The 27,649-nt window shown below is 38.8% G+C and overlaps 1 protein-coding gene across 1 annotated transcript in view; it reads left to right on the forward strand.

Moving 5' to 3' along the window:
• The window catches only part of VSTM4 (V-set and transmembrane domain containing 4), a 150,051-nt gene that overhangs the window by 87,701 nt on the left and 34,701 nt on the right, over positions 1-27,649 (forward strand). Inside the window, exon 5 of the mRNA XM_051981892.1 lies at positions 20,548-20,581. Coding sequence (XP_051837852.1) covers positions 20,548-20,581 — 34 coding nt within the window. The remainder of the gene's footprint in view (positions 1-20,547; positions 20,582-27,649) is intronic.

The following is a 27,649-nucleotide window of genomic DNA, read 5'->3' on the forward strand; positions in this document are numbered from 1 at the left end:
GATAAAGATATTGGAATGGTTTACCATGTACCTTTTTTAGCTCATTTTACAGATGTTAAAACTGATGTAAACAGGGTTAAGTAATTTGCCCAGGATCCCACAGCCCAGTACTCTATCCAGTGTGCTTAGGACCCAACTTTAAGACATCACTTTTATTACCTAAATTTTATTTTATTCTGTCTCTATTCTTCCTTCCACACTGTCAAGATCTTTAAATTTCATCTTGTTCTCTTCAGTTTTGGGTCATCTGCAAACTCAAAAAACAAACTATCTGTGCCCTAATCTATTTCTAATTCACTGTTAAAGCAATTAAACAACCCAGAACCAAGGGAAGATACCTCCGACATTCTTCTAAAGGCCTTCCTCTAACACATTGAGTCCTTAGTGGCTGCCTTTGGGGTTCAATCACTCAGCAAGTTTTGAATTCATCTAGCAGCTTTACCATCTAGCCACGTCTCTCTCTTCTTCAGTAGAGTAGCATGAGAGACTTTGTTAAATGTTTGCTGAAGTCTAAAGAAGACATGTTTACCAAATCATCGTGGTGTCCTAGCACAATAATGTTATTTTAAAAGAAAAGTAAGGTCATTCTGACTGGAACTATTTTGATAATGAGTCAACATCTCAATTTCTGGGATGTAAAACCATCCTTTTAATAATCCATTCTGGTAATGTGCCCCTTCTCTTCCTTTCCCCATCTTGCCCCCCAAAGAAATAAGCACATTTTCTATGATGCAGAACCTGTTCAGTTATCTAAGATCTTTCAGAGATCTTAGACTGAAAATGGGGCACTGGTAATTTCTACGAGTTTTTTTTTCAGTATCATTGCAATGAAGTTCATCTTGATCAAGTCATTTGAAACGGATCAAGGTGTTTTATTTCTCTGTTATCTCCCTAAATTTCCTATCAAGTTTGGGGTTGTTGTAGTTCACAGAGAGCAAATCTTAGCATCAAGAAAATCTGGATTAAATTCCATATCTGACTCTGACTGTGATTCTAGACAAGTCACTTACCCTTAGGGCTTTTAGGCAGTGTTGTGAGAAGGGATAACTTGCATTGGTAGGATGAATTTTCTTCCCTGAGAGTTCCCTTTGCCAGTGTCATCATAATAAGAATACTCAGCAATAATATAGCATTCTAGAATTTACAAATTCTTTCTAGTTCCATTTCATCCTAAAAAAAACTTGTATGATTTAGTGTGGTGTTTTTCTTCTTTAAAATATAATGGTTCTCTCTGGGAGCAGGTTTCTCCGGGAGGTTTTCTGGAGGCAGCCTTAGTTTCAGTTAAAAGTAATAATCGCCCAAATGCTGCCAGGTGCTAAAAGTTCAAATCTTTTATTGCTTCCTCCAAAATAGGCCACTTAGTTTTTCTTAGAGGCCTATCTTTTTGCTTGGTTCCAAGAGCTCTCGCAGTTGTCCTTTGTCTCTGCTTTCTTCAGCCTCCAGCCAGCACAAAGGTGGAAGATGGAATGAATCTCTCTTGCCTCCGAGAGAGGGCTTCTGGCTGAACTCACTTGAAGCTCCCCTCTCAATCTTTTCAGCTGAACTCATTGGAGCTCTATTTATGCTCCTTCTCCGAGAGAGTGGGATTGTGGGATCTAAGAGTGGGATTATGGGTTTCTTCCCAGAGTACTCTCTGGCCCTAAGAGCTTCTTGCTTATATGAGCTTTCTAAAGGTGTGAGCACAAGCATTGTTTTTATCAGTTCTACTTAGTACCTTGTTTCTTCTGGCCCATAACATCTCCTTGTAAGATCAGATCAATCATTCTGAACCATGCTAAATTAGATAATTATTGTCTCTATCAAACTTAACAGTTTGTAAGGATTCCAACAATTTAGGTTCTATTATTCTCATTTTACAGTTAAGTACACTGAAGCATACAGCAGTTATATGATTAGGGTCCCATAGCTAGAAAATATCTGAAGTTGGACTTGAATGAAAGTCTTCCTGACTCTAGTGGTCTTATTACCTAGCTGACATAGGTCCAATTCCTAACTTTATCAATTCTCCAGTAGTCTGATGTATCTTTAGAGAAGCTAAGTATTCTAAGAGGCTAAAGTAAGGAGGGTATGATTTCAGGCAATGGGGGGAAGATGAAAAGAAATAGTGAGTTTTCAAAAACCAGTTAAACATCTACTATCTAAAGCACTGTGATAAGTGCTAAGGATACAAGGATAAAAATGAACAGTGTCTGTCCTCCCTCCAGGAATTTGCATTCTATCAGGAAAGCAATATACATCCATATGTATACATATATGTATGTGTGTATATATATGCAAGATACATGCATATTATACACAAGGTAATTTGGGAGAGAGAGGGCATAAGAAGATGGAGATCAGGATGCTTTCAGGGAAGCCTTTGTTGAAGGTAATCTTTGAATTGCAATTGGAAGGAAACTAGCAATTCTAAGGTACAGGTAAAAAGAGAGTGCCTTCTAAGCAAAGGGGACTGCATGTGATGAGAAGTACAGATAGAGGATGAACTGTCATGTACTTTCAGTACCCACTGACTTGTGGGTACTGGTTGAGGGCAGGTAGAAGTATTCTACGTGTTCTAGAACTGGAAGACTTTGGTCCTGTGTCAACTATTTAATAACTATGTGACCTTGAGTAAGAATAAGAGTGCGAAGGCTCAGAATAGAGTAAAAGTGGGTGAAGGATACTAATGGTAGGGAAAATATGGTCTTAGCTATACTGAGAGAAAGAAATGTTAGATGACTTAGAACACTGGCCTGGAATCAGAAAGACTCATCTTTATGAATTCAAATCCAGCCTCAGATATTTATTAATTATGTGATCTTGGGAAGTCACTTAATTCTGTTTGCCTCAATTTCCTCATCTGTGAAATGAGCCGAAGAAGAAAATGGCAAAGGGGAGCTTATGGAATGAAGTCAATTTAGTTGGAATATAGAGTGCTAAAGAAATTTCAGAAACTAATGAATGAACCGCATGCAAATATCCTTAAGGAAGGTCATAACAGGAAGAAGAAATTCCTTTCAAAATCACTTTTGTGGTTGACCTGTTTTCTACTTCCAGAACCAGTTTAGCCCTAAAAGAAAAGCTGCAAATGGTAGTGAAAGAGCATTAGATTTAAAGTCTTCTTTTTGAATCTTAGCTTTTGGTAGTTACTAGCTGTGGGTCCAAAGTCAAATCATCTTATTTTCAGTCTCAGTTCCCTCTTCTATGACATGAGGGAATTGGATTTCCTTCAAAGTCCCTTCCAGGGACTTCCGGCCAAGATGGCGGAGAGGAAATACACTTCTGTGTAATCTCCGTGTTTTTCTCTCACTATTCATTTCATTTCATGCCTCTGAATTAATGCTCGACTGAAAAAAAAACCATACAATTACTTACCAAGAGAAACCATCCTTGAGACTCGTCAAGAAAGGTCTGTTTTTGCGCGAGGGCGGGGACGGTATTTGGAAGCAGTCTGCGGGCAGCAGCGGCAACCAGAGCACAGATAGCAGCTCAGAACCGGGTGGAGCGGAGAGGGGGTAGGACCGCAGCCGTCTCTGCGGTGAGAGCTTTGCTATAGGAGCAAGTCAGCAGCCCAGCAGAGAAGCTAAAAACACCGGGGGTGAAGAATACAATCCCAAACAGCTGGAGTTTCTAGGGACCTGGCCACCCCTCCCCCACAGTGTCTTAGCCCGCTCGGATCTCAGAGCGCTCGGATCTCAGCGCGCAGGCGCCATAGCACAGTAGGACCTGTGCCTCACGAATACCCTGCCCCTCCCCCAAAGAAAGCAGCCTCCATTCAAGGGGTTTTTTTTCCTTCTGTTTCTTTGATAGTTTGTCTTTGATAAATAGACAGAATGAGCAAGAAACTGAAAAAGAATTTAACCCTGGACAGCTTTTATACAGATAAAGAGCAGACTCCAAACCCTGAGGAGACTAAAAACAAACAGTCCCCAGGTGAATCCCCGAAGGAGGAGACCTTATGTCCCTCAGCACAGATGAATCTCATGGAGGAAATTAAAAAGGCTCTCACAAGGGAGCTAGAAGAAAAATGGGAAAAGGAGAGGGAGGCTCTGCAAAAGGAGAGGGAGGCTTGGCAAAAGAGCCTGGAGAAGTCAGTTAAAGAGAGAGTGGATAAAGAAACCAAATCCTTGAAAAATAGGATTAGTGAACTGGAAACAGAAAACAGCTCTCTAAAAAACAAAATTGGCGAAATGGAAAAAAATTCCACAGAACAAAAGAACTCAATTGGACAATTAGAAAAAGATCTTAAAAAAGTGAGTGAAGAAAATACCTCACTGAAAATCAGGGTCGAACAATTGGAATTGAATGACTCGAGGAGACAAGAAGAATCAGTCAAGCAAATCCAAAAAAATCAAACAATGGAAAAGGATGTGAAATACCTTCTGGGGAAGACAACAGACCTGGAAAACAGATCCAGGAGAGACAACCTGAGAATCATCGGACTTCCAGAAAAGTATGATGAAAAAAAAAGCCTGAACACTATCTTCCAGGAAATTATCAAAGAGAACTGCCCAGAAGTCATAGAAACAGAAGGTAAAATAGACATTGAAAGAATTCATCGATCCCCTACTGAAAGGGATCCTAAAATCAAAACACCAAGGAATATAGTGGCCAAATGCCAGAACCCTCAGGCAAAGGAAAAAATACTGCAAGCGGCTAGAAAAACCCAATTCAAGTATCAAGGAGCCACAATAAGGATCACCCAGGATCTGGCAGCATCCACATTAAAGGATCGAAGGGCCTGGAATATGATATTCCGAAAGGCTAAGGAACTTGGTATGCAACCAAAAATAACTTACCCAGCGAGATTGAGCATCTTTTTCCAGGGAAGAAGATGGACATTCAACGAAATAAGTGAATTTCATCTATTTCTGATGAAAAAGCCAGAACTTAACAAAAAATTTGATCTACAAGCACAGAACTCAAGAGAAATCTAAAAAGGTAAAGATTAATCTTGGGAACTATATTTCGGCTGTAAAGATGTATAAAAAATACATGTATACCTTGTTCTAGAAACTAGTTGAGGAAAGGACATTGTACTAGAAAAAAGGGAAAGTGGGGGTACTACATTTCATGAAGAGGCAAAGAAAACCTAGTATATCTGAGAGAAAGAATGGAGAGGAATGAAAATAGTGACTATTTTACTGCTTTCAGAATTGGCAGTAAGAGAAGAATTTTAGACATATTCAATCTATGGTGAAACTTCTCCCACCTCATTGAAAAGTGAGAAGGGAAAAGTGAAAAAGGAAGGAATAAGCTAAGTGGAAGGGAATACGGTAACTGGGAGGGAAAGGGGTAAGTTGGGGGGGGGGAACTCTAAGGGGAGGGGAGGGATACTGAAAAAGGGAGGGCTGTGAGAAGCAAGGGGAGCTCACAAGCTTAATACTGGGAAGGGGGGTAAGGGAGGGGGTAAGGGAGTAAGAAGGGAGAAAAGCATAAACCGGGGTCAACAAGATGGCAAGTAATACAGAATTGGTCATTTTAACCATAAATGTGAACGGGGTAAACTCCTCTATAAAGAGGAAGCGGTTAGCAGAATGGATTAAAAGCCAGAATCCTACAATATGTTGTATACAGGAAACACACCTGAAGCGGGGTGATACATGCAGGTTAAAGGTAAAAGGTTGGAGCAAAATCTACTATGCTTCAGGTGAAGCCAAAAAAGCAGGGGTAGCCATCCTGATCTCAGATCAAGCTAAAGCAAAAATTGATCTAATCAAAAGAGATAAGGAAGGGCACTATATCTTGCTAAAGGGTAGAATGAATAATGAAGAAGTATCTATATTAAATATATATGCACCAAGTAGTGTAGCATCTAAATTCCTAAAAGAGAAATTAAGAGAGCTGCAAGAAGAAATAGACAGTAAAACTATAATAGTGGGAGATCTCAACCTTGCACTCTCAGAATTAGATAAATCAAACCACAAAATAAATAAGAAAGAAGTCAAAGAGATAAATAGAATACTAGAAAAATTAGATATGATAGATCTCTGGAGAAAATGTAATGGGGACAGAAAGGAGTACACCTTCTTTTCAGCAGTTCATGGAACTTATACAAAAATTGATCATATATTAGGACATAAAAACCTCAAACTCAAATGCAGTAAGGCAGAAATAGTGAATGCATCCTTTTCAGACCATGATGCATTGAAAATTACATTCAATAAAAAGCCACAGGAAAGTAGACCAAAAAATAATTGGAAACTAAATAATCTCATACTAAAGAATGATTGGGTGAAACAGCAAATTATAGACATAATTAATAACTTCATCCAAGAAAATGATAATAATGAGACATCATACCAAAATGTATGGGATGCAGCCAAAGCGGTAATAAGGGGAAATCTCATATCTCTAGAGGCCTATTTGTATAAAATAGAGAAAGAGAAGGTCAATGAATTGGGCTTGCAACTAAAAATGCTAGAAAAGGAACAAATTAAAAACCCCCAATCAAACACTAAACTTGAAATTCAAAAAATAAAAGGAGAGATCAATAAAATTGAAAGTAAAAAAACTATTGAATTGATTAATAAAACTAAGAGTTGGTTCTATGAAAAAACCAACAAAATAGACAAACCCTTAGTAAATCTGATTAAAAAAAGGAAAGAGGAAAATCAAATTGTTAGTCTTAAAAATGAAAAGGGAGAACTCACCACTAACGAAGAGGAAATTAGAGCAATAATTAGGAGTTACTTTGCCCAACTTTACGCCAATAAATTCGACAACTTAAATGAAATAGAAGAATACCTCCAAAAATATAGCTTACCTAAACTAACAGAGGAAGAAGTAAATATCCTAAACACTCCTATCTCAGAAAAAGAAATAGAACAAACTATCAATCAACTCCCTAAGAAAAAAAACCCCAGGACCAGATGGATTTACATCTGAATTCTATCAAACATTTAAAGATCAATTAACTCCAATGCTAAATAAACTATTTGAAGAAGTAGGGATTGAAGGAGTCCTACCAAACTCCTTTTATGACACAGATATGGTACTGATACCTAAACCAGGTAGGCTGAAAACAGAGAAAGAAAATTATAGACCAATCTCCCTAATGAATATTGATGCTAAAATCTTAAATAAAATATTAGCAAAAAGATTACAGAAAATCATCCCCAGGATAATACACTATGACCAAGTAGGATTTATACCAGGAATGCAGGGCTGGTTCAATATTAGGAAAACTATTAACATAATTGACTATATCAACAACCAACCAAACAAAAACCATATGATCATTTCAATAGATGCAGAAAAAGCATTTGATAAAATCCAACAGCCATTCCTAATAAAAACACTTGAGAGCATAGGAATAAAAGGACTTTTCCTTAAAATAGTTAGGAGCATATATTTTAAACCTTCAGTAAGCATCATATGCAATGGGGAAAAACTGGAACCTTTCCCGGTAAGATCTGGAGTGAAGCAAGGTTGCCCACTATCACCATTATTATTCAATATTGTATTAGAAACACTGGCCTCTGCAATAAGAGTCGAGAAAGAGATTAAAGGAATTAGAGTAGGCAATGAGGAAACCAAACTATCACTCTTTGCAGATGATATGATGGTATACCTAGAAAACCCCAGAGATTCTACTAAAAAGCTATTAGAAATAATTCATAATTTTAGCAAAGTAGCAGGATACAAAATAAATCCCCATAAATCCTCAGCATTCTTATACACCACCAACAAAATCCAAGAGCAAGAGATACAAAGAGAAATTCCATTCAAAATAACTGTTGATAGCATAAAATATTTGGGAATCTACCTACCAAAGGAAAGTCAGGAATTATATGAGCAAAATTACAAAAAAGTTTTCACACAAATAAAGTCAGACTTAAATAATTGGAAAAATATTAAGTGCTCTTGGATAGGCCGAGCAAATATAATAAAGATGACAATACTCCCTAAACTAATCTATTTATTTAGTGCTATACCAATCAGACTTCCAAGAAAATATTTTAATGATTTAGAAAAAATAACAACAAAATTCATATGGAACAATAAAAAGTCGAGAATCTCAAGGGAATTAATGAAAAAAAAATCAAATGAAGGTGGTCTAGCTGTACCTGATCTAAAATTATATTATAAAGCAGCAGTCACCAAAACCATCTGGTATTGGCTTAGAAATAGATTAGTTGATCAGTGGAAAAGGTTAGGTTCACAAGACAGAATAGTCAACTATAGCAATCTAGTGTTTGACAAACCCAAAGATTCTAAATTTTGGGATAAGATTTCATTATTTGATAAAAACTGCTGGGATAACTGGAAATTAGTATGGCAGAAATTAGGCAAGGACCCACACTTAACACCACATACCAAGATAAGATCAAAATGGGTCCATGACCTAGGCATAAAGAACGAGATTATAAATAAATTAGAAGAACATAGGATAGTTTATCTCTCAGACTTGTGGAGGAGAAAGAAATTTGTGACCAAAGATGAACTAGAGACCATTACCAATCACAAAATAGAAAATTTTGATTATATCAAATTAAAAAGCCTTTGTACAAACAGAACGAATGCAAACAAGATTAGTAGGGAAGTAACTAACTGGGAAAACATCTTTACAATTAAAGGTTCTGATAAAGGCCTCATTTCCAAAATATATAGAGAACTGACTCAAATTTATAAAAAATCAAGCCATTCTCCAATTGATAAATGGTCAAAGGATATGAACAGACAATTTTCAGATGAAGAAATTGAAACTATTACCACTCACATGAAAGAGTGTTCCAAATCACTATTGATCAGAGAAATGCAAATTAAGACAACTCTGAGATATCACTACACACCTGTCAGATTGGCTAAGATGACAGGAAAAACCAATGATGAATGTTGGAGGGGATGCGGGAAAACGGGGACATTGATGCATTGTTGGTGGAGTTGTGAACGAATCCAGCCATTCTGGAGAGCGATCTGGAATTATGCCCAAAAAGTTATCAAACTGTGCATACCCTTTGATCCAACAGTGTTTCTATTGGGCTTATACCCCAAAGAGATACTAAAAAAGGGAAGGGGACCTGTATGTGCCAAAATGTTTGTAGCAGCCCTGTTTGTAGTGGCTAGAAACTGGAAAATGAATGGATGCCCATCAATTGGAGAATGGCTGGGTAAATTGTGGTATATGAACGTTATGGAATATTATTGCTCTGTAAGGAATGACCAGCAGGATGAATACAGAGAGGCTTGGAGAGACCTACATGGACTGATGCTAAGTGAGATGAGCAGAACCAGGAGATAATTATACACTTCGACAACGATATTGTATGAGGATGTATTCTGATGGAAGTGGATTTCTCTGACAAAGAGACTTAACTGAGTTTCATTGGAGAAATGATGGACAGAAACAGCTACACCCAAAGAAGGAATACTGGGAAATGAATGTGAACTATTTGCAATTTTGATTTTCTTCCCGAGTTATTTTTACCTTCTGAATCCAATTCTCCCTGTGCAACAAGAGAACTGTTTGGTTCTGCAAATATGTATTGTATCTAGGATATACTGCAACATGTTTAGCATATATAGGACTGCTTGCCATCCTGGGGGGGGGGGAGGAGGGAGGGAGGGGAAAAAACGAAACATAAGTGATTGCAAGGGATAATGTCGTGTAGAAATTATCCTGGCATGGATTCTGTCAATGCGAAGTTATTATTAAATAAAATAAAATTTATTATAAAAAAAAAAAAAAAAAAAAAAAAAAAGTCCCTTCCAGCTTCCACACTCCATGATTGTAAAACTCCCTTTTTCCTTACTTCTTGCAACATTGGTGGTGTCAGCTACAATCCAATTCTGTGGTTTTTCTGTTACTCGTGATGGTTTGAGTCAGAAACAACTAAGCTGGATGTGGAGATGATGGCAAGCTGAGTTTGCCACACCACTGCTTTTAGACTCTTGGCTTTTGCTTCAGAAACTAAACAGATGTGAAGAGTTACTGATGGATCTCCTACCATAAGATTTTGGGGAGTCCTTTTTCCATATCCAGCTGTATTGTAAAGCCTTAGTGGTCAGCAGAGCAGCCACAGAATGCTAATACTGTGGATTCCACTTTTATTTTATTTTGTTAAACACACACACTGGTCAACAGGATCCATCATTTCTTTGGATCAATGTGAGAAAAAGCCTCCCCTTGTGCTTGGTATTCTGTGCAAAAATCACTCAAGCAGAACTATGAGAAACTTGATCAAGCAGATGTCATCTTTGGTACAAATACACAAAACTCTAGAGGTAAAAGGGCAAAGAATTGGTGGGAGGAAGGAAAGGTTGGAGGGAATCATAATGTTCCCTGCAGAGGAATGTCGAATGAGAGGTAATGTGGCAAAAAACGGATATCACATCAGTTGATCTGAATTTGAATTGACTGTTTACAGTATCTGTGACCATGAGCAACTAAGTTGCTTTGTTTTGGGGGCCCTCAGTTTCTTTGTTTGTAAAATGGAGATGTTGAACTGGGGAGATCTTGAATTCAATTGAGCAAACCTTTACTAAACCATTACTGTCTCTGCTACTTCTGAGATCAGATACAAAACTTTCCATTTGGCATCTAAAGCCCTGGCTCCAATCTTATTATATAGTATTCCTTTTCCTATAGTTCATAGTCCAATCAAATGGGCTCTTCTTTATACAAGATACTCAATCTTCTGACTCTTTATTTGACCCCTGGCTATCCTAATCCCTTACAAGGACTTCTTCCTTCCCTCTTAAAATCAGTGTTAAGAGTCCCATTCTACATGAGCTCTTTCCTCATCCCTACTGGCTAGTACCCCTCTCCCATGTCTGATTCTTTGTGATTCCATGGACTGCGGCACACCATCTTCTGAAGTCTGTCCAAGATCATATTCATTACTTCCATGACACTATTCATCTCTTCTGTCCCTTCCCTTCTCATTTTGCCTTCAGTTTTCCCCAGAAATTGTCTTTTCCAGTGAGTTCTGTCTTCTCATTATGTGGCCAAAGTATTTAAGCTTCAGCATCACTATCTGTCTCTCCAATAAACAGAGTTAATTTCATTAAGTTTCAAATGATTTAATCTCCTCGTCATCCAAGGGACTCTCCAAAGTCTTCTCCAGCACTAGAATTTAAAAGCATAGCTTCTGGAATGCTCAGTTTTTCTTTTAGTCCAATTCTCTTGGCCCTACATTTCTACTGGAAAAAAATATAGCTTTAACGATATGAACCTCTGCTTTTTAGTATGCTATCCAGTTTTGCCATAGCTTTCCTGTCACAAAGCAAATGTCTTTTAAAAATGATTGTGATTTTTAATAATAGCTTTTTATTTTTTTCAAAATATATGCAAAGAATAGTTCTCAACATCCACTCTAGAAAAATCTTATATTCCAAATTTTTCTCCCTCTCTCCCTTTTCCCCCCTTCCCTAGACAATAAGTAATCCAATGTAGATTACATATGTGCAATTCTTCTAAACATATTTCCACATATACCATGCTGCTTGAGAAAAAATTAGATCAAAAGGGAAAAATTGAGAAAGCAAAACAACAAACAACAACAATAACAAAGGTGAAAATGTTATGTTCTGTTCTGCATTCAGTCTCCACAGTTCTCTCTCTGGATGTGGATGTTTCTTTCCATCTCAAGTTTATTAGAATTATCTCAAATCACCTCATTGTTGAAAAGACTCAAGTCCTTCATAGTTGATCATTATATAATCTTGTTATGTCTGTATGCAATGGTTGGTTGTACTTAGTTCTACTCACTTCATTTAGCATCAGTTAAAGTCTCTCCAGGCCTCTCTGAAACCATCCTGCTGGTCATGTCTTACAGAACAACAATATTCCATTACATTCATATATCATAATTTATGTAGCCATTCCCCAGCCATTTCCCAGATGTACATCTTCTCGGTTTCCAGTTCCTGAGCAAAAATCTGTTAACTATATGGCTACAATCACCATCTGCAATGATCTTGATCTTGCGTTCAAGAACATAAAATTGTTACTGCTTCCATTTCTTCTCTATTTTCCAGAAACTGGTGGGACCAGATGCGATAATCTGAGTTGTTTTTCTTAAATGTTAGTCTTTAACATCCTCTTTCATCCTCATCACGACACTTTTTAATTCTTCACTTTCTGCCACCAGAGAGGTATTGTCTGCATATCTGAGATTGTTGATTTCTCCCAGAATCCTTATGTGGATTTTATATATTCTGTATGTACATCATCTCCTTTAATAGATGTAATCTTCTAGAAGGCAGGGACTATTTTGATTTAGTCTTTGTGTTTTTAGTATTTAGAATAAAGCTTGGCCGAGCCATAGATGCTTGGGTGACCGATGCATGCCTGGAATACACTTGTTTTTTCACCTCTGGTTTTTAAAATTACTTGTTTCTTTCAAAGCTCAAAGCTTTTTCTCTGCCAAATTACATTGTGTTTACTATGTATATACTTGTATATGTTGTTTTCCTGATAGAATGCCAGCCCCTTGAGGGCAGGGAATGTTCCACTTCATCTCTGCACCTGTTCACAGTGTTGACACATAATAGTCATTTAAGTGATTGATGAAAATGCTTATTGATGGCCAGGGCTGGTGATTAAGTGTCAAGGATACAAGATCAAAACCCAGAATAGTCAACTTTTCTCCAGGACTTAGTTTAAGATTTCTTTCATCTTGAAATGGATGTTCCTTTGTCTTCAAATATTTGAGCTAAGAGGCTTCTGAGTTCTAACATGAAACCCACAGTGCTAGACCTGTAATTTCTTTGCTTTTGGAGTCTGCTAGTGCAAAATCTCCCTCTAGTAATGCAGATGTGCACCTTCTTTGCCATCTAGAGTCTTAAAGAGTTATTTAGCATTGAAAAATTAAGTTATTTGCCCAGAATCGTTCAGCCTGTATATGTCTAAGGTAGGATTTAAAACCAAAGCTTGTCAAATTTTAGACTATCTTTCTATTCATTAGGCCTATCCTTCTTATTGAGTTAACAAACCAAAAGGATATTTTCCTTTTGTATCCTTTTGTTAACTCAACAGGAAGGATGGGCTGCTTAGAGAGTGGCTACCTTAATTTTAGAATGGGTTAGCCCTTAGCAAGATTGTGAAGCCTTCAAAATTTGTCTTTGATTACCCTGATTTTTCTGAGTTCCCTTAGCTCCCCTAACCCACTTGTTGGGTTTCTCCTATCTGGTAGTTACTCTTTCTTTTCCAATCAAAATCAAATCACAAGAAATAACCAGATGTTAATGAGCAATAAGGTATGATGGAAAGGCTACTAGATTTGGAATAAAAGAATAGATTTGAATCCCCACAATTCCACTAACTAGCTGTGTAACTTTGAACAAATCACATAATGTTTAGAAACTTTTATTTTCATTTGTTAAAAAAAAAGAAAAGAGGTTAGGTGTTTGGAGTAGATGATCTCTAAGATATTAATAGCTTTAAATCTATGCACCCATAAGGAAAAAAAATTCATTTTTCCCCAAGAGTATCTGCATTTTAATCATAATCTCTGATTATGGAATAAAGGGCTTTATTTCCCATTAAAATTATCCTTTTTGTCACTTAAAATACAGAGAGGGAAAATACATAAATGTGTGTGTGTGTGTGTGTGTGTGTGTGTGTGTATGTTTGGTGGGAGTGGGGAGAAGAGACTTTTCTAGTCTTCCTAAATTTCCATTACTATGCAGCACTAATTATGTCTTTACAAGACTTGGGGGGCTGCCTACAGGCTCTGTCTAATATTTCATACCCCACAAAAATACCACTCTTCAATGTAATAATCCCTTTAACTTCTTTAGAGCAATGCTAGTCAAACACTCCAATTATATGTTAATTCTGGAAGAAACCTTAGAGGTCTTCTTATCAATATAGGACTTTGATATGGAAAAAGTAAAGTTTAAATGGATTTCCTCTGGTAGAGTTGCCAACCATCTTAAATTTATAAGGAGTCTCTGGGAATCTCCCCCCCCTCACCCCCCCCCCCCCGATTTCCCATCTCTCTGATCTATAGATTATTTTCTTGGGACAGCAGGGAGTGGCTATGTGTGTTTACTATGCCATCTTGTGGTTATATCCCAGAAGATGTGCCTTCCTCTTCCTCTTTTGGTCCCTCCTCCTCAATGCCCTATGGGCTCAAGTAACTTCTGACTCCCTCATACTTAACCCAAACTTCAAAAACCTCCTAGAAAGAAAGTTCTTCTAAATTAGCAATCTTATTCACAGGGTTCTTTGAATCAAATCAGTCAGTTAATAGGATCAAATTATTTACTATGGAGAATTTTTTTTAAAGCAAAATTCATAATGCTATAGGGGAAAATTAAATTTATATAACAATTAGAGTTCTTAAAGTCATGTGTTATTATTCACAGGTATGATCATAAATGCATAGAGGTGTGAATCACAGTGGTCTCTAGATTATGCATTTTCCATCTTCTTTAAACAGAATTTTTTTGTTTTTGGCTTGTTTCCCCCTTTCTTAGTTTTGACTTCAGCTGTTGATCTCATATATAAAATTGTAGTCTAAAAAAAGTTTCCTTTGTCAAACATTCAGAGCATATCTATTTATTAAAAATAACCATGTGCAGAACCCTGCATTTGACACTGGAAATATTACCAAAGAAGTAAAATGTTGAGGTTCATTCTTTTTCAGTTTTTTTAAATTTTAATAGCTTTTTTATTTTTCCAAATACATACAAAATTAATTTTCACCATTCCCCTTTGCACAATCTTATATTCCAAATTTTTCTCCTTCCTTCACCCCTTTTCTTCCTCCCCTAGATAGTAAGCAATCCAATATAGATTAAACATATGCAATTCTTCTAAACATTTTCATATATGTCATGCTGTGCAAGAAAAATCATATCAAAAAAGTGAAAGAAAAATATTAGGAAGGGAAAAAAACAAACAAGCAAACAAACAACAAAGATGAAAATATTGTGCTTTTATCCACATTCAGTCTCTATATTTCTCTCTGGAGTGGCTGACACTTTCCATCACAAGTCTATTGGAATTGCCTTCAATCACTTCATTGTTGAAAAGAGCCAAGTCCATCACAATTGATCATTGTTTAATCTTGTGTACAGTATTGTATAATACCTTTCCAAAACCACTTCACATGATTCAGATTGACTAAGATGACAGGAAAAAAAATTATAAATGTTGGAGGGGATGTGGGGAAATTAACACTAATGTTGGTAGAGTTGTGAAATAATCCAACTATTCTGGAGGGCAATTTGGTACTATGTCCAAAGAACCATCAAACTCTGCCTACCCTTTGACCCAGCAGTGTCTCTAGTTGGGTCTGTATCCAAAGACCTCATAAAAAAGGGGAAAAGACTCATATGTGCAAAAATGTTTGTAGCAGCCCTTTTTATAGTGGCAAGGAACTGGAAAATTGAATGGATCCCCATTAATTAGGGAATGGCTGAATAAGTTATGTATATGAATGTAACAGAAATATTAATGTTCTATAAGAAATGATGAGCAGGTTGATTTCAGAAAAGTTTGGAAAAACTTACATGAACTGATTCTTACTGAAATGAATAGAATCAATTCCACCAACAATGTATTAGTGTCCCAGTTTTCTCACATCCCTACTAACGTTCATCATTATCTTTTCCTGTCATCTTGAGAGGTCTGTAATGGTTTTTTTTTTTTTTTGGTCTTAATTTGCATTTCTCTGATCAATAGTGATTTAGAGCATCTTTTCATATGGCTAGGAGTAGTTTTAATTTCTTCATCTGAAAATTGTCTGTTCATATACTTTGACCATTTATCAATTGGGGAATGGCTTGTATTCTTATAAGTATGAGTTAAATCTCTATATATTTTAGAAATGAGGCCTTTATCAGAAGCTTTGGATGTAAAAATTTTCCCAGCTTTCTGTTTCCCTTCTAATCTTAGATGAATTGGTTTTGTTTGTACATAACCTTTTTAACTTAATGTGATCACAATTGCTGACATTTTAATTGTTTCTAGTAGTTTTTTAGTTGATTCTCTAGGATTCTCTAAGTACACCATCATATCTGCAAAGAATGTTTTTGTTACCTTGTTACCTACTCTAAATCCTTCAATTTCTTTTTCTTCTCTTATTGCTAAAGTTAACATTTCTACTACAATATTGAATAGGAGTAGCAATAGTGGATAATCTTGTTTTCATTTCTGATCTTATTGGTAATACTTCTAGTTTATCCCCATTACATATAATGCTTGCTGATGGTGTTAGATAGGTGCTACTTATCATTTTCAGGAAAACTCCATTTATTTCTATGCTCTCTAGTATTTTTAATAGGAATAAGTATTGCATTTTGTCAAATGCTTTTTCTGTAACTATTGAGATACTCCTATTACTTGTTAGTTTGGTTATTGATATGATGAATTATGCTGATAGTTTTCTTGATATGACAGCCCTGAATTCCTGATATAAATCCTACTTGGTCATAGTGTATTATCCTGGAGAAAAGTTGCTATAATCTTTTTGTTAATATTTTATTTAAGATTTTTGCCTTAATATTCATTGGGGAATTGGGTTTTTAATTTTCTCTTTGTTTTGGTCCTTCTTGGTTAATCACTACCATTTCTATATCATAAAAGGAATTTGGGAAAACTCCTTTTTCCCCTATTTTTCTGAGAAGTTTATATGATATTGCAATTAAATATTCTGTAAATGGCAGAATTCCCTTGTAAAGCCATCTGACCCTGGAGATTTTTTTAGGCTTAGGAAGATCATTAATGACTTGTTCAGTTTCTTTTTCTAAAATGGGCACTATTTAAGCAATTTATTTGTTAACCTGGGTAATCTATATTTTTGTAGAGATTCATCCATTTCACTTAGATTATCAGACTTATTGGCATAAAATTGAGCAAAATAGTTTCTAATTATAGCTTTAATTTCTTCTTCATTGGTGGTAAGTTCACTCTTTTCATTTATTATACTGGTAATTTTGGTTTTCTTCTTTCGTTTCTCTAATCAAATTAACCAAAAGTTTATTTTATTGTTTTTTTTTTAAATAAAACCAACCCTTACTTTTGTTTATTAGTTCAATATTTTTTTACTTTCAATTTTTATTAATCTTTTCTTTGATTTTCATAATTTCTAATTTGGTATTTAATTGGAAGTATTTAATTTGTTCTTTTTCTAGCATTTTTAGTTGCATTTCCAGTTCATTGATTTTCTCTTTCTCTAATCTGATGAGATTAAAGCTCAAACAATGCTCATCTTCCTCCCTTCTTTTCCTCAACTATAACAGATCTTTTGTACCTCTTCATGGGATGCAATTTACTCTCATTTTACCTCCACTTTCCTCTCCTCCCAGTACAATCCCCATTTCCATCCCAAATTTTTTTTATATCATCACATTAAAATCAATTTATAACTATACCTACAAATTATACCCCTTCTAATTGCCCTGACAAAGATACAGTTCTCAAGAGTTTCATGTATCTTCTTCTCATGTAGGGATATAAACATTTTACTCTTTGAAAAACGTATTTTTTCCTTTATTTGCCTTTTTATGCTTCTCTTGAATCTTGTATTGGAGATCAAATTTTCTGTTCACAACTCTGATGTTTTCATCAGAAATGAATGAAATCTCTTACTTCATTGAATGTCCATCTTTTCCCCTGAAAGATAATGCTTAATTTTGCTGGGAAGTTGCCTTCTGGAATTCATATTCCAGGTTCATCAATGCTTTAATATGAAAGCTACTAGGTCTTGGGTAATCCTGATTTTGGTTCCTCAATATTTGAATTATTTCTGACTGCTTGCAATATTTTCTTCTTGATCTTATAATTCTGGAGTTTAGATACAATATTTCTTGGAGTTTTAATTTTGGGATCTCTTTCAGGAGGTGATCAGTGGATTCTTTCAATGACTTTTACACTCTAATTCTAGAACATCAGGGTAGTTTTCCTTGATGATTTCTTGAAAGATGTTGTATAGGTTTTTTTTTTTTCATTGTGCATTTCAGGTAGTTTACTAACTCTTAAGATTTTTTCTTCTGGATCTATTTTCTAGGGCAGCTATTTTTTCAATAAGGTATTTTACATTTTCTTCTATTTTTTATCTCTTTTAAAATTTTGTTTGACTGATTCTTGATTTCTCATTGAGTCATTTATTTCCATATGTCCAATTCTGATTCTTTAATGAATTATTTTCTCCAGTTAGCTTTTTTACCTCCTTTTGGATTTGGCCAATTGTTCTCCTAAAGGAATTGTTTTCTTCAATGAAGTTCTGTGCTTCTTTTTTCAAGGTGTGTTGGCTTTTCCTTCCAAACTTCCCATGGCTCTCCTGCAAAGCTCTCATTTCCTTTCTCCATTTTTCTTCTATCTCACCGCTATAGTTTTGTGTTCTTGTTTCCCCTATCTCCGTAGAAGTTCTCTACAGTCATTGTTAATGGTTGAGGCTGCTCTTAGGGCACAGGGGAGGTCATGCCGACCTTCCTCTCCATGGAGACAAGGGCTTCTCATTGATTGTGTGGGCCAGTACTGCAGGCTTCCCCTTGGCCTGGCCAAATCCTCCCTGTTGTGCTGGGGTTCAAGGGCTCCCAATTGCCTTCTGTAGTTGCTTTGCAGGTCTCACAGCAAGTCTTCTTACTATTGGCCTTCTAAACTAGGGCCAAGTACCCAATGCTGCTTATTTTACCTAGGAGACTCCAACTAGATTCCATGCACCAGACCTCCCCACGCCACTTCTGTGCTGGGCCATGCTCCCCCTGCCCAACTGAAAGAGACCTTTCCTGAAGTCCTCCTAAAATATTTTAGGCTGGAAAAATATTCATTCCAAATGTTTGTGGGTTCTGCAGAATCCATGCAGAGGCTTGCTATAGGGTTGATTCTGAGGGAAGCTAGGGGAGGCTCAGGTAATATTCTATGCACTCTTCACCATCTTTTCCTCCGCCTGAGGTTCACTCTCGTAGAATATCTTGTTCACATTCTAGAATGGATTTAAAAGGAAAACTATCTGAAAATAGAAGGAATGCTGTGATCATTAGAAGCCAACCCTGGTATACTAATAACAAGTCATGTCTGACTTAGCCTAATTTTCTTTTGGATAAAATTATTAAATGGGGAGATCAAGGATAAGAGTTTGAGAGCTAGAAGAGACCTCAGCGGTCATCTTGTCAAGCACTTTCATTGAATAGATGAAAAAACTGAGGGTTAGAGATATCAAAAGTCACACAAGTAAAAGCAACAGAGCTGTGAACTGGTCCTCCCACTTAAGATCCTTTAGTCTTTCCATTGTTCCCTGCTACAGGATACCATAGATAAAATGTATTTGTACTCTGACAAGGAATTTGTTTCTTCATATGATCTGGTAGAAAAATATATAAAAATGTAGACAAAATGACAGTGTACTCAGGTGAATTCACAACTTATTGAACAACCGTATCTGAAGAGAACCGAGTAATGGATTAATTTCAACTGGAAAGGAAATGTCTGCTATCTCACATTTAGTTTCTCCATTTAAATACCATGCCTATCAATTCTGTGAGAGTCCTGTTGCTGAGACAGAGAGAGAATTCATTGAATGTCAGAATTAGTATTCAGAAAGGTCTTGACAAGCTAAAATGACAGCCTAAGTCTTATAAAATGAATTTACAAAGTGTTAAATAATAAGATCATGGAATTCATAGATGGACAAAAAGACCTAGTGATTACTTAGAACAGTAGTTCTTAACATTAATTGTGTTGAGGACCCTTCTGGTAGTCTAGTGAAGCCTGTGGACCCACTTCCCAGGATAATCTTTTCAAGTACATCAAATAAAATTCACAATATTTTAAAGGGAATCAGTTATAGTTAAATATAGCTATATATCAGGAGGACCTATTTTCCTGAGTTCAAATCTGGCCTCAGACACATCATTTAACCCTATTTGTTTCAATTTCCTACCTGTAAAATAAGTTAGAGAAGGAAATAGCAAATGACTAGAATCTTTGCCAAGAAACTCCAAATGGGGTCATAAAGAGTCAAATATGACTGGAAAATGACTAAATAAGAACAATTTTTTTAAAGTTCAGGCTCCAGGTTAACAATCCTTAATCTAACGGAACCCTCCTATTTTATAGATGATGTGATTGAGGCTCAGTGCCAATAAATAACTTAAAGTGCTACTGAGTCTGTTAGAAATCAGCAAATTCTAAAACAGTTAGTGTGCAGATGATATGTGCTTTGAAACAGTATTCTGTGTGACAGAACTCTTTGATAACTAATGCCCCCTTTATGGAAGAGGGTGATAGACTGAACACATATCACAATGCATAATATCACAGCTGAGTTTCATCTAGGTCATAATTTTCCTTATGTGAAAATTCCTATTGATACAATTGTTCCTTAGAGCTTGGGTGGATTTTTGTGACCTTTTTCAGTTGCTGACTTGGGTTTCAATAGCACAATTACATTGGTTCCAGGGAATTCTTGCTAGGCCCCCACCTCCCATTTCCAGTAAGCCAGAGGTAAGCACAAAATGGGTCCTATAGGACCCCCAAACTGGTGACTGTCTAGTGGTAATGAGACAAGCAGCTTTCCCAAGCCCCAGAATCTCTGGTAACTCCTAAAACACTTAGTTATGAAATAGCATTTATTTACAGTCTTCTGTTTTGTTTTGTTTTTCCTTTTACAGTGAAACATTATTTGGTGAAATGCCCCCAGAACAGGTAGGACTATTTTCTTTCTATTTTCAACCAGGGAGCCTAGAATTGTTTTACTTTCCTTTGCTATTAAAACAAAATTGTCTATACTCATATCTTTGCCTAAGAGACCTGAATATTATTCTCATGATGTTCTGAGCATGTATCCAGAAACATATGCCCTGCAAACATATTTGCTCTCAGCTTCTAATTCTTTGGGTTATCCTCTCCAACATGGTGTAGTGTTTATTGTGTCTCACAGGCTCTCGATAGCCTGGCCTACATCCTGTCTTCTCCCCCTACTCTCATTTAAACTTCCATGTCTTGTGTTCCCTTCCCTGAGCACCATTGCCTTATGCAATATCATAGTAGCTCATGTTGGATTAATCGAATAATTTAATCTTTGCTAATATGCTAGTCATTTAAGGGCCTTTATCCCTTCCAGGTAATGCAATGTCAACCCAGTACAGAAGTAGGGAAGAATTCAAAGAATAAAGATTTTAAGGGAAAGGCAATATATAATTAAGGAGCAGAAGTTGTTCCTTTAAGAGCATCACAAATCATGCTTGCAAGGAAGCATTACATTTCACTAAATGGAGTGGAAGGTCAGACTGAAGGTGGGGCTGGAAGTTGTAGATATGCTCTATGAAGATTCCTCAGAATATTATAACCCCATCACCCAAAGTTCCAGAAAAGAAGACTTCCATGGGAACCTATGTGGTATCTGTGAACAGCTCTGTTGGTTTTTCCTTACCACCACAGGGCATGATGTTTCCATAAATCTCCTCCATGATAGCATCATTCTTCCTTAGAACAAAGTGGTCTGTTTCTTACATTGAGGTTGACTTCCAACTTCCTAAGAATCAGAGCTCCCTCCCTCCACATGAAACCTTTCCTGATAAGCTGGATATAAGTGCCCTTTTCCTTTTGAAGTATCTTTGGATTTGCTGGCTTGCATGCATGCTTCATTCCCCGAGAACAACATACTTTTGCATAAATTACAGAGTTCTCCAGAACAGGGACTGCCATCTTTCTCGCTGTTAACACAGTGTCTGGGTTGCCAAAGCGGACTGAATTGGGCTCTCCCATTGCACAATGCATAAGAATTTTTATCTAATCCTTTTGGATGTTTCCAAGGTGTGATATTAATCCCCATGTAGGAAGCAGGAAGTGATGAACTTCTAGTATGAGCATCCTTCTTTGCTAGATCCCGTTCAGAAAGAGAAGTTTATGAGGGATGATGAGTGGTAAACGAGAAACAAGGATTTCACAAACTCTACAAAGGAGACGACAACAGTATCACAAAAGTGTTGAGAGGCTGAGTTACTGAGTATGGGCACAATTTCTGAATGGACTTTTATTATTTCTGCCAAGAAGCTCTGCCATTTTTATGGATTCAAGATATCCTCCTCAGTAATGAGTCTTCCTTTCTGAAGGTCAAGTGAAAGGCAGCTGGGGTGGGCAAGCAGATTATGAATAAAGCCTTTAAAAGTAGACCAGAAAGCTGACATTGAAAAAGTCTGATTGTACTTTCTTCCCACTGTTTTCAATATGTTTGAGATAAGAGCATGTCATAGATGTGGGAAATATTGAAAGGATTTTTTTCCCCTCTAAAATGTTCATGTCAAGATGGCTCACATTATTCCAGCGCACCAAGGGCATGAGAGCAATGAAGACTTGAGGTTGCTGGGTAGTTTGCTTCTAATCACAGCCATAATGTGGAATCAAGAAATCTTTTGTCTCTCTTTAGGGTTTTAGCCTGCTTTATTTTTTCACTAAAACAGAAAAGTAAGAGGAATATTACTGAATATCATCAGTAGTATCACATATAAATTGTGGCTAGAGAAGAAAAAAGGAAGAGAAATGAGTTGGAAAAAAAATTTAAAAATATAAAAAGGAGAAAGCCCAGATGTAAATATAAAAAGAATATTTTTGTCTATTTGCATGAAATCATCACTATTAAAGTCATCATTTTACTCATCAAAGAAATACTAACTTCTGGTTTGGATTTATGGTTTCATTGAGAATTCACTTTGGACACACTTTTACCATAGGATTTAAACAACCATTCTGAAATTTATAGGCTAAAGAGTTGTGTGGGATACTGTGTGATTGCTCAGAGTCACATAGCCCATAAACGTTTTAATAATCTTGAACCCAGGTCTTCCTAATTCTGAGTGTAGCTCTGTAGTTGCCATATCACAGTATCTCAAGAAATAATAACTCATAAGAGCTCTTATTTCTACACTCTAAGACTTTACAAAGAGCTTTCCTCTCAATGACTCTGTAAGATTAGAAGTATAAGTTTTATCCCCATTTTATAGATGAGGAAATTGAGATTCAGGCTAACTGCATTACCTGAAGTTGCAGAATTCAAGATTCTTGATTCCAAGTCTAGCCCATTTTCTGTTTTTTGGTTAATCTCAATTTGATTTATTCTCATAGATTTCCTAAACTCACTAGTGTTTATATTCAGAGGATTTGTGATTTTGCCATTTTATGGAAACTTGAGTGTGGTCACTTCCTCCATCAACAGATTAGAGTCCATTTAAAGTAAATCAAGGGAATTCACAGAGGTAGAGAGAGGTATCCCTAAAGCAACAAAGAAATTAAATAGGAGACCAGATTTGAATCTGGACCTTTCTGACATCAAGCTCGGTGCCCTAACCTGTACTGTGTTTATGTTTTTATATATCATTTTTAAAATGTTATGGTGTATAGTACTGAAGCTATCAAAGTTCAAATTGTCATTTTTAGGGAAATATCTTTTAAATCCGAAAACACCAAAAAAAATGGCTATTTTTATAAATATCATTTGAGAATCTGGAAGTTGAACAAGACTTATTGGGATGGGAGACAATTCACTGTTACCCACTTCTACAGTACACTAGGGTCTAGTGAGCAAAAATGTTAATTCAGAATGTGAAGAAACAGAGCACAAAGCAATTGACATCCTTTTGGGATGGAAAGTGTTTAAGATTTGGAAGGAATCCCTGAAGGCTTTTGTCCACCACACAAATACAGGTCCCCTGGATGTGGAGTGTGTTGGCCCTGCCCCAACCCAGAGAAAGAGAAACATCAGGCAATGATGTTTAAAAATAAGCTACCCACAAATAGCAGCGCTCTCCAGCTAACCAAGCATCCTCATTTTCCGGGAGTTTCCATCCGTGCATGTTTTCCCAACTTCTGCAGTTTTTCTGGCTCCAAAGAAACTTGTTCTTTCCTGTCAGAGATATAATACCACACTGTTTGACCCTAAGATAATACCCTCACTTTTCTTTTATTGGTAACCCGAGGCACAAAGACATGTTGTTTGTCAGCCAAATGTGCTCACAGTATTATTGTTTCAGTGGAGGAACTAAGATGCACTGAGGATAACAGTTTGGATTGAATGCCCCTGTGGTGTTCAAATACGCACATGACAGCCTCAGAATGGAAACAGAACTCAAAAACTCAAAACCAAAAATCATAGGAGTTCTGTGGTTGGAGAATCAGAACTCAGTCTGGTTAGAGCTAGATGGGACTTTCGGCATTTTCTAGTCCAGTGACCCCATTTTACAGATGAAAATTTCTTAGGATCATAGATCTGGAGCTAGAAAAGGTCTTAGAGATAATGCAGTTAAATTCCCTCATTTTATAGATGAGGCAACTTAGAGTCATAATGGGTAGGAAATTGCCCTGTGGGCTTGGAAACTTTGCTGTCCTTTCCTTCTTTTCCTCTCCCGTTTTTCTTCTCCTCCCCTTCCACTGTGCTATCCTCCCCTTCCCTTCCCTCTCTTTCCCTTCTCTCCCCTTTCCCTTTCCTTTTATTCTTTACTTTCCCTTTCCCCTCCCCTCCCCTTCCCCTCCCCTTCCCCTCCCCTTCCTTCCCTCCCATTCCCTCCCTCTTCTCCCCCTTCCCTTCCCCTCCTTTTCCCTTCCTACCCCTCTCCTTCCCTTCCCCTCCCCTTCCCTTCCTACCCCTCCCCTTCCTTCCCCTCTCCTTCCCTTCCCCTCCCCTTCCCTTCCTTCCCCTCTCCTTCCCTTCCCTTCCCCTTCCCTTCCTTCTCCTCTCCTTCCCCTCCCCTCCCCTTCCCACCCCTCTCCTTCCCTTCTCTTCTCCTTCCCTTCCCCCTCCCCCCCTCTCCCTTCCCCTCCCCTCTTCCCTTCCCCTCCCCCTTCCCTTCCCCCCCTTCCCTTCCCTTCCCCTTCCCCTCCCCTTCCTACCCCTCTCCTTCCTTCCCCTCCCCTCCCCTCCCCTTCCCACCCCTCTCCTTCCCCCTCCTTCCCCTCCCCTCCCCTCTTCCCTTCCCCTCCCCTTCCTACCCCTCTCCTTCCTTCCCCTCTCCCTTCCCTTCCCCTCCCCTCCCCTTCCTTCCCTTCCCCTCTCCTTCCCTTCCCTTCCTTCCTTCCCCTCCCCTTCCCCCCCTTCCCTTCCCCTCCCCTCCCCTTCCCCTCCCCTCCCACCCCTCTCCTTCCCCTCTCCTTCCCCTCCCCTTCCCCTTCCCTCCTCCCCTTCCCCCCCTTCCCCTCCCCTTCCCCTCCCCTCCCCTTCCCTCCTTCCCTTCCCCTCCCCTTCCCCTTCCCCTCCCCTCCCCTTCCCCCCTTTCCTTCCCCTCCCCTCTTCCCTTCCCCTTCCCCTCCCCTCCCCTCCCCTTCCCTTCCCCTCCCCTTCCCTTCCCCTCCCCTTCTTCCCCTCCCCTCCCCTTCTTCCTTCCCCTCCCCTCCCCTTCCCCCCTTTCCTTCCCCTCCCCTTCCCTTCCCCTCCCCTCCCCTTCCCTCCTTCCCTTCCCCTCCCCTCCCCTCCCCTTCCACTCCTCTCCTTCCCTTCCCCTCTCCTTCCCTTCCCCTCCCTTTCCTTCCCTTCCCTTCCCCTTCCCCCCTTTCCTTCCCCTTCCCCCCTTTCCTTCCCTTCCCCTCCCCTTCCCCCCCTTCCTTCCCCTCCCCTTCCCCCCTTTCCTTCCCTTCCCTTCCTCCCCTTCCCCCCCTTCCCCCTTCCCTTCCTTCTCATCCCCTCCCCTCCCTTTCCCCCACTTCCCTTCTCTCCCCTTCCCTCCTTCCCTTCCCCTCCCCTTCCCCCTTCCTTCCCCCCCCCCCTTCCTTCCCCTCCCCTTCCCCCCTTTCCTTCCCTTCCCCTTCCCCCCTTTCCTTCCCTTCCCCTTCCCCTCCCTTTCCTTCCCCTCCCCTCCCATCCCCTCCCCTCCCTTTCCCCCACTTCCCTTCTCCTCCCCTTCCCCCCCTTCCTTCCCCTCCCCTTCCCCCCTTTCCTTCCCTTCCCCTTCCCCCCTTTCCTTCCCCTCCCCTTCCCCTCCCTTTCCTTCCCCTCCCCTCCCATCCCCTCCCCTCCCTTTCCCCCACTTCCCTTCTCCTCCCCTTCCCCCCCTTCCTTTCTCCTCCCCTTCCCCCCCTTCCCTTCCCCTCCCCTTCCCCCCTTTCCTTCCTCTCCCCTTTCCTCCCTTTCCCCTCCCCTCCCCTCCCCTTCCCCTCCTTGCCCTTCCCTTCCCTTTTCTTCCTTTTCTTTGCCTTGACTTCTTTTCCCTTCTCCTTTCATTTGCTTTATTTCTTTTCACAAGAAATACAGAACTAATGCTTCCAATCTGTTCAACACACATTTATGAAGTACCCACTATGTGCTGCGTGCTAGGAACACCAAGCCAGAAACAAATCCATTCCATCCCAAAGAAGCTTACATCCTATTTTAGTGATAAGCAGATAGAGAGAAGTAAATACAAAAGGCTGTGCCAATAAGGGCAGCGGAGCTGGCACTGCAGGGCACTGGGGAGTTGAAGAGGCAGAAGAGAGGTACTTCCAGAAGGAGGCACAGACTGAGGCGTAGCGACGGGAGTTGGGATAGTATGAATGGAAAAGGACCAACAGGCTAGTTTGATAGAAGCTGGAGGGCATAATCAATGACAAGTATAGTCACTTAGTTCATTCAGAGACTTATGCTTAATAGGATGCTGTTTACATACAAATGATGTTCAGTAACTTGTTATTGAAAAAATGAATAGCGTTATATAACATTTGCTTGACTGTGGATTTAAGCCCTATTGATAATATTTACTTGTTAGTGCTGTTCATGCCTAATTTCCCACTCAAACCTAGCGACTTTCTGTCCTGTTTTGCTTCCTCGTTCACTAATAACGAGACCACTATTACAGTGACTGTAATCTGGCACTGCGGACACGCCCCAACCCTTGCGGGCGCTCTCTGATTCAGCAGCTGAGTTAGCGCGGAGAGTCGCTCCCTCTCACTCCCTGCCCTCTGGGCAGCCAGCCTGGGTGGGAACCTTCCTGCCGTTGGCCGTCCCGGCTCACCGGTTGTAGTTTGTCCCCGAGCCCACATTCGAAGCCGGCCTAAGGGCATCTCACACTCTAATGGTTCTGACTGAAGCCCAGAGTTTTGGAAGAAGGTATCAAGAATAGAGCTTTAGTGCGATCGTACCTTAGAATCTGTCCTGGTAATGACAAGACTAACAAATAGTTACTGTATATCTTTTCAGTTTAAAAAGTGTTTGGCTGACTTAATTCTACTGGACACATCAAGCCTATGAAAGAAAGAGTATTATTAGTAGTAGTATTATTTAGCCAGCTTCTGGCTTGTCCAGGGTTTAAAAGCAAAAGATTTGAGCCTTCTCATTGGATAGACTGAAAGGATGTAACCATTCTTGACCAATGGTCACCAATGTTGGTTGCCTCCCACAGATCACGTCACTTCCTGCAATTTCTTGTATCCCACAGTTCAAAGTTCATCTCTCCAGAGAGCAAAGTTCATCCCTCCAGAGATCATATGACCTCCCCAGGGTCCCAGCTCTGGAAACGGGGATCATGTGACTCAATACTGAGAAATACTTCATCCAATCAGTCCCATTCGTGAAGCACTATGCAAATCTAAGTACTTTTAAGACAGTTTTCGTGAAGACATATAGTCCAGATATTACCTCTTATAAAAAGACACAAAGCGGGACATGAGAGGTGAAATAGGGAGTAAAATGATGACTGCATTTCATGGACAGATCCCAAATTAAGAATGATGCTGACCTGCCTTGGAGGGAGAGAGGGGATAACTGGGATCCTTAGGGTCTTTAGCACAAATGGGGCAGGTGCCGTAACACTG

The sequence above is a fragment of the Antechinus flavipes genome, chromosome 2 (genome assembly GCF_016432865.1).
Source record: "Antechinus flavipes isolate AdamAnt ecotype Samford, QLD, Australia chromosome 2, AdamAnt_v2, whole genome shotgun sequence".
In the NCBI taxonomy this organism is placed as follows: domain Eukaryota; kingdom Metazoa; phylum Chordata; class Mammalia; order Dasyuromorphia; family Dasyuridae; genus Antechinus; species Antechinus flavipes.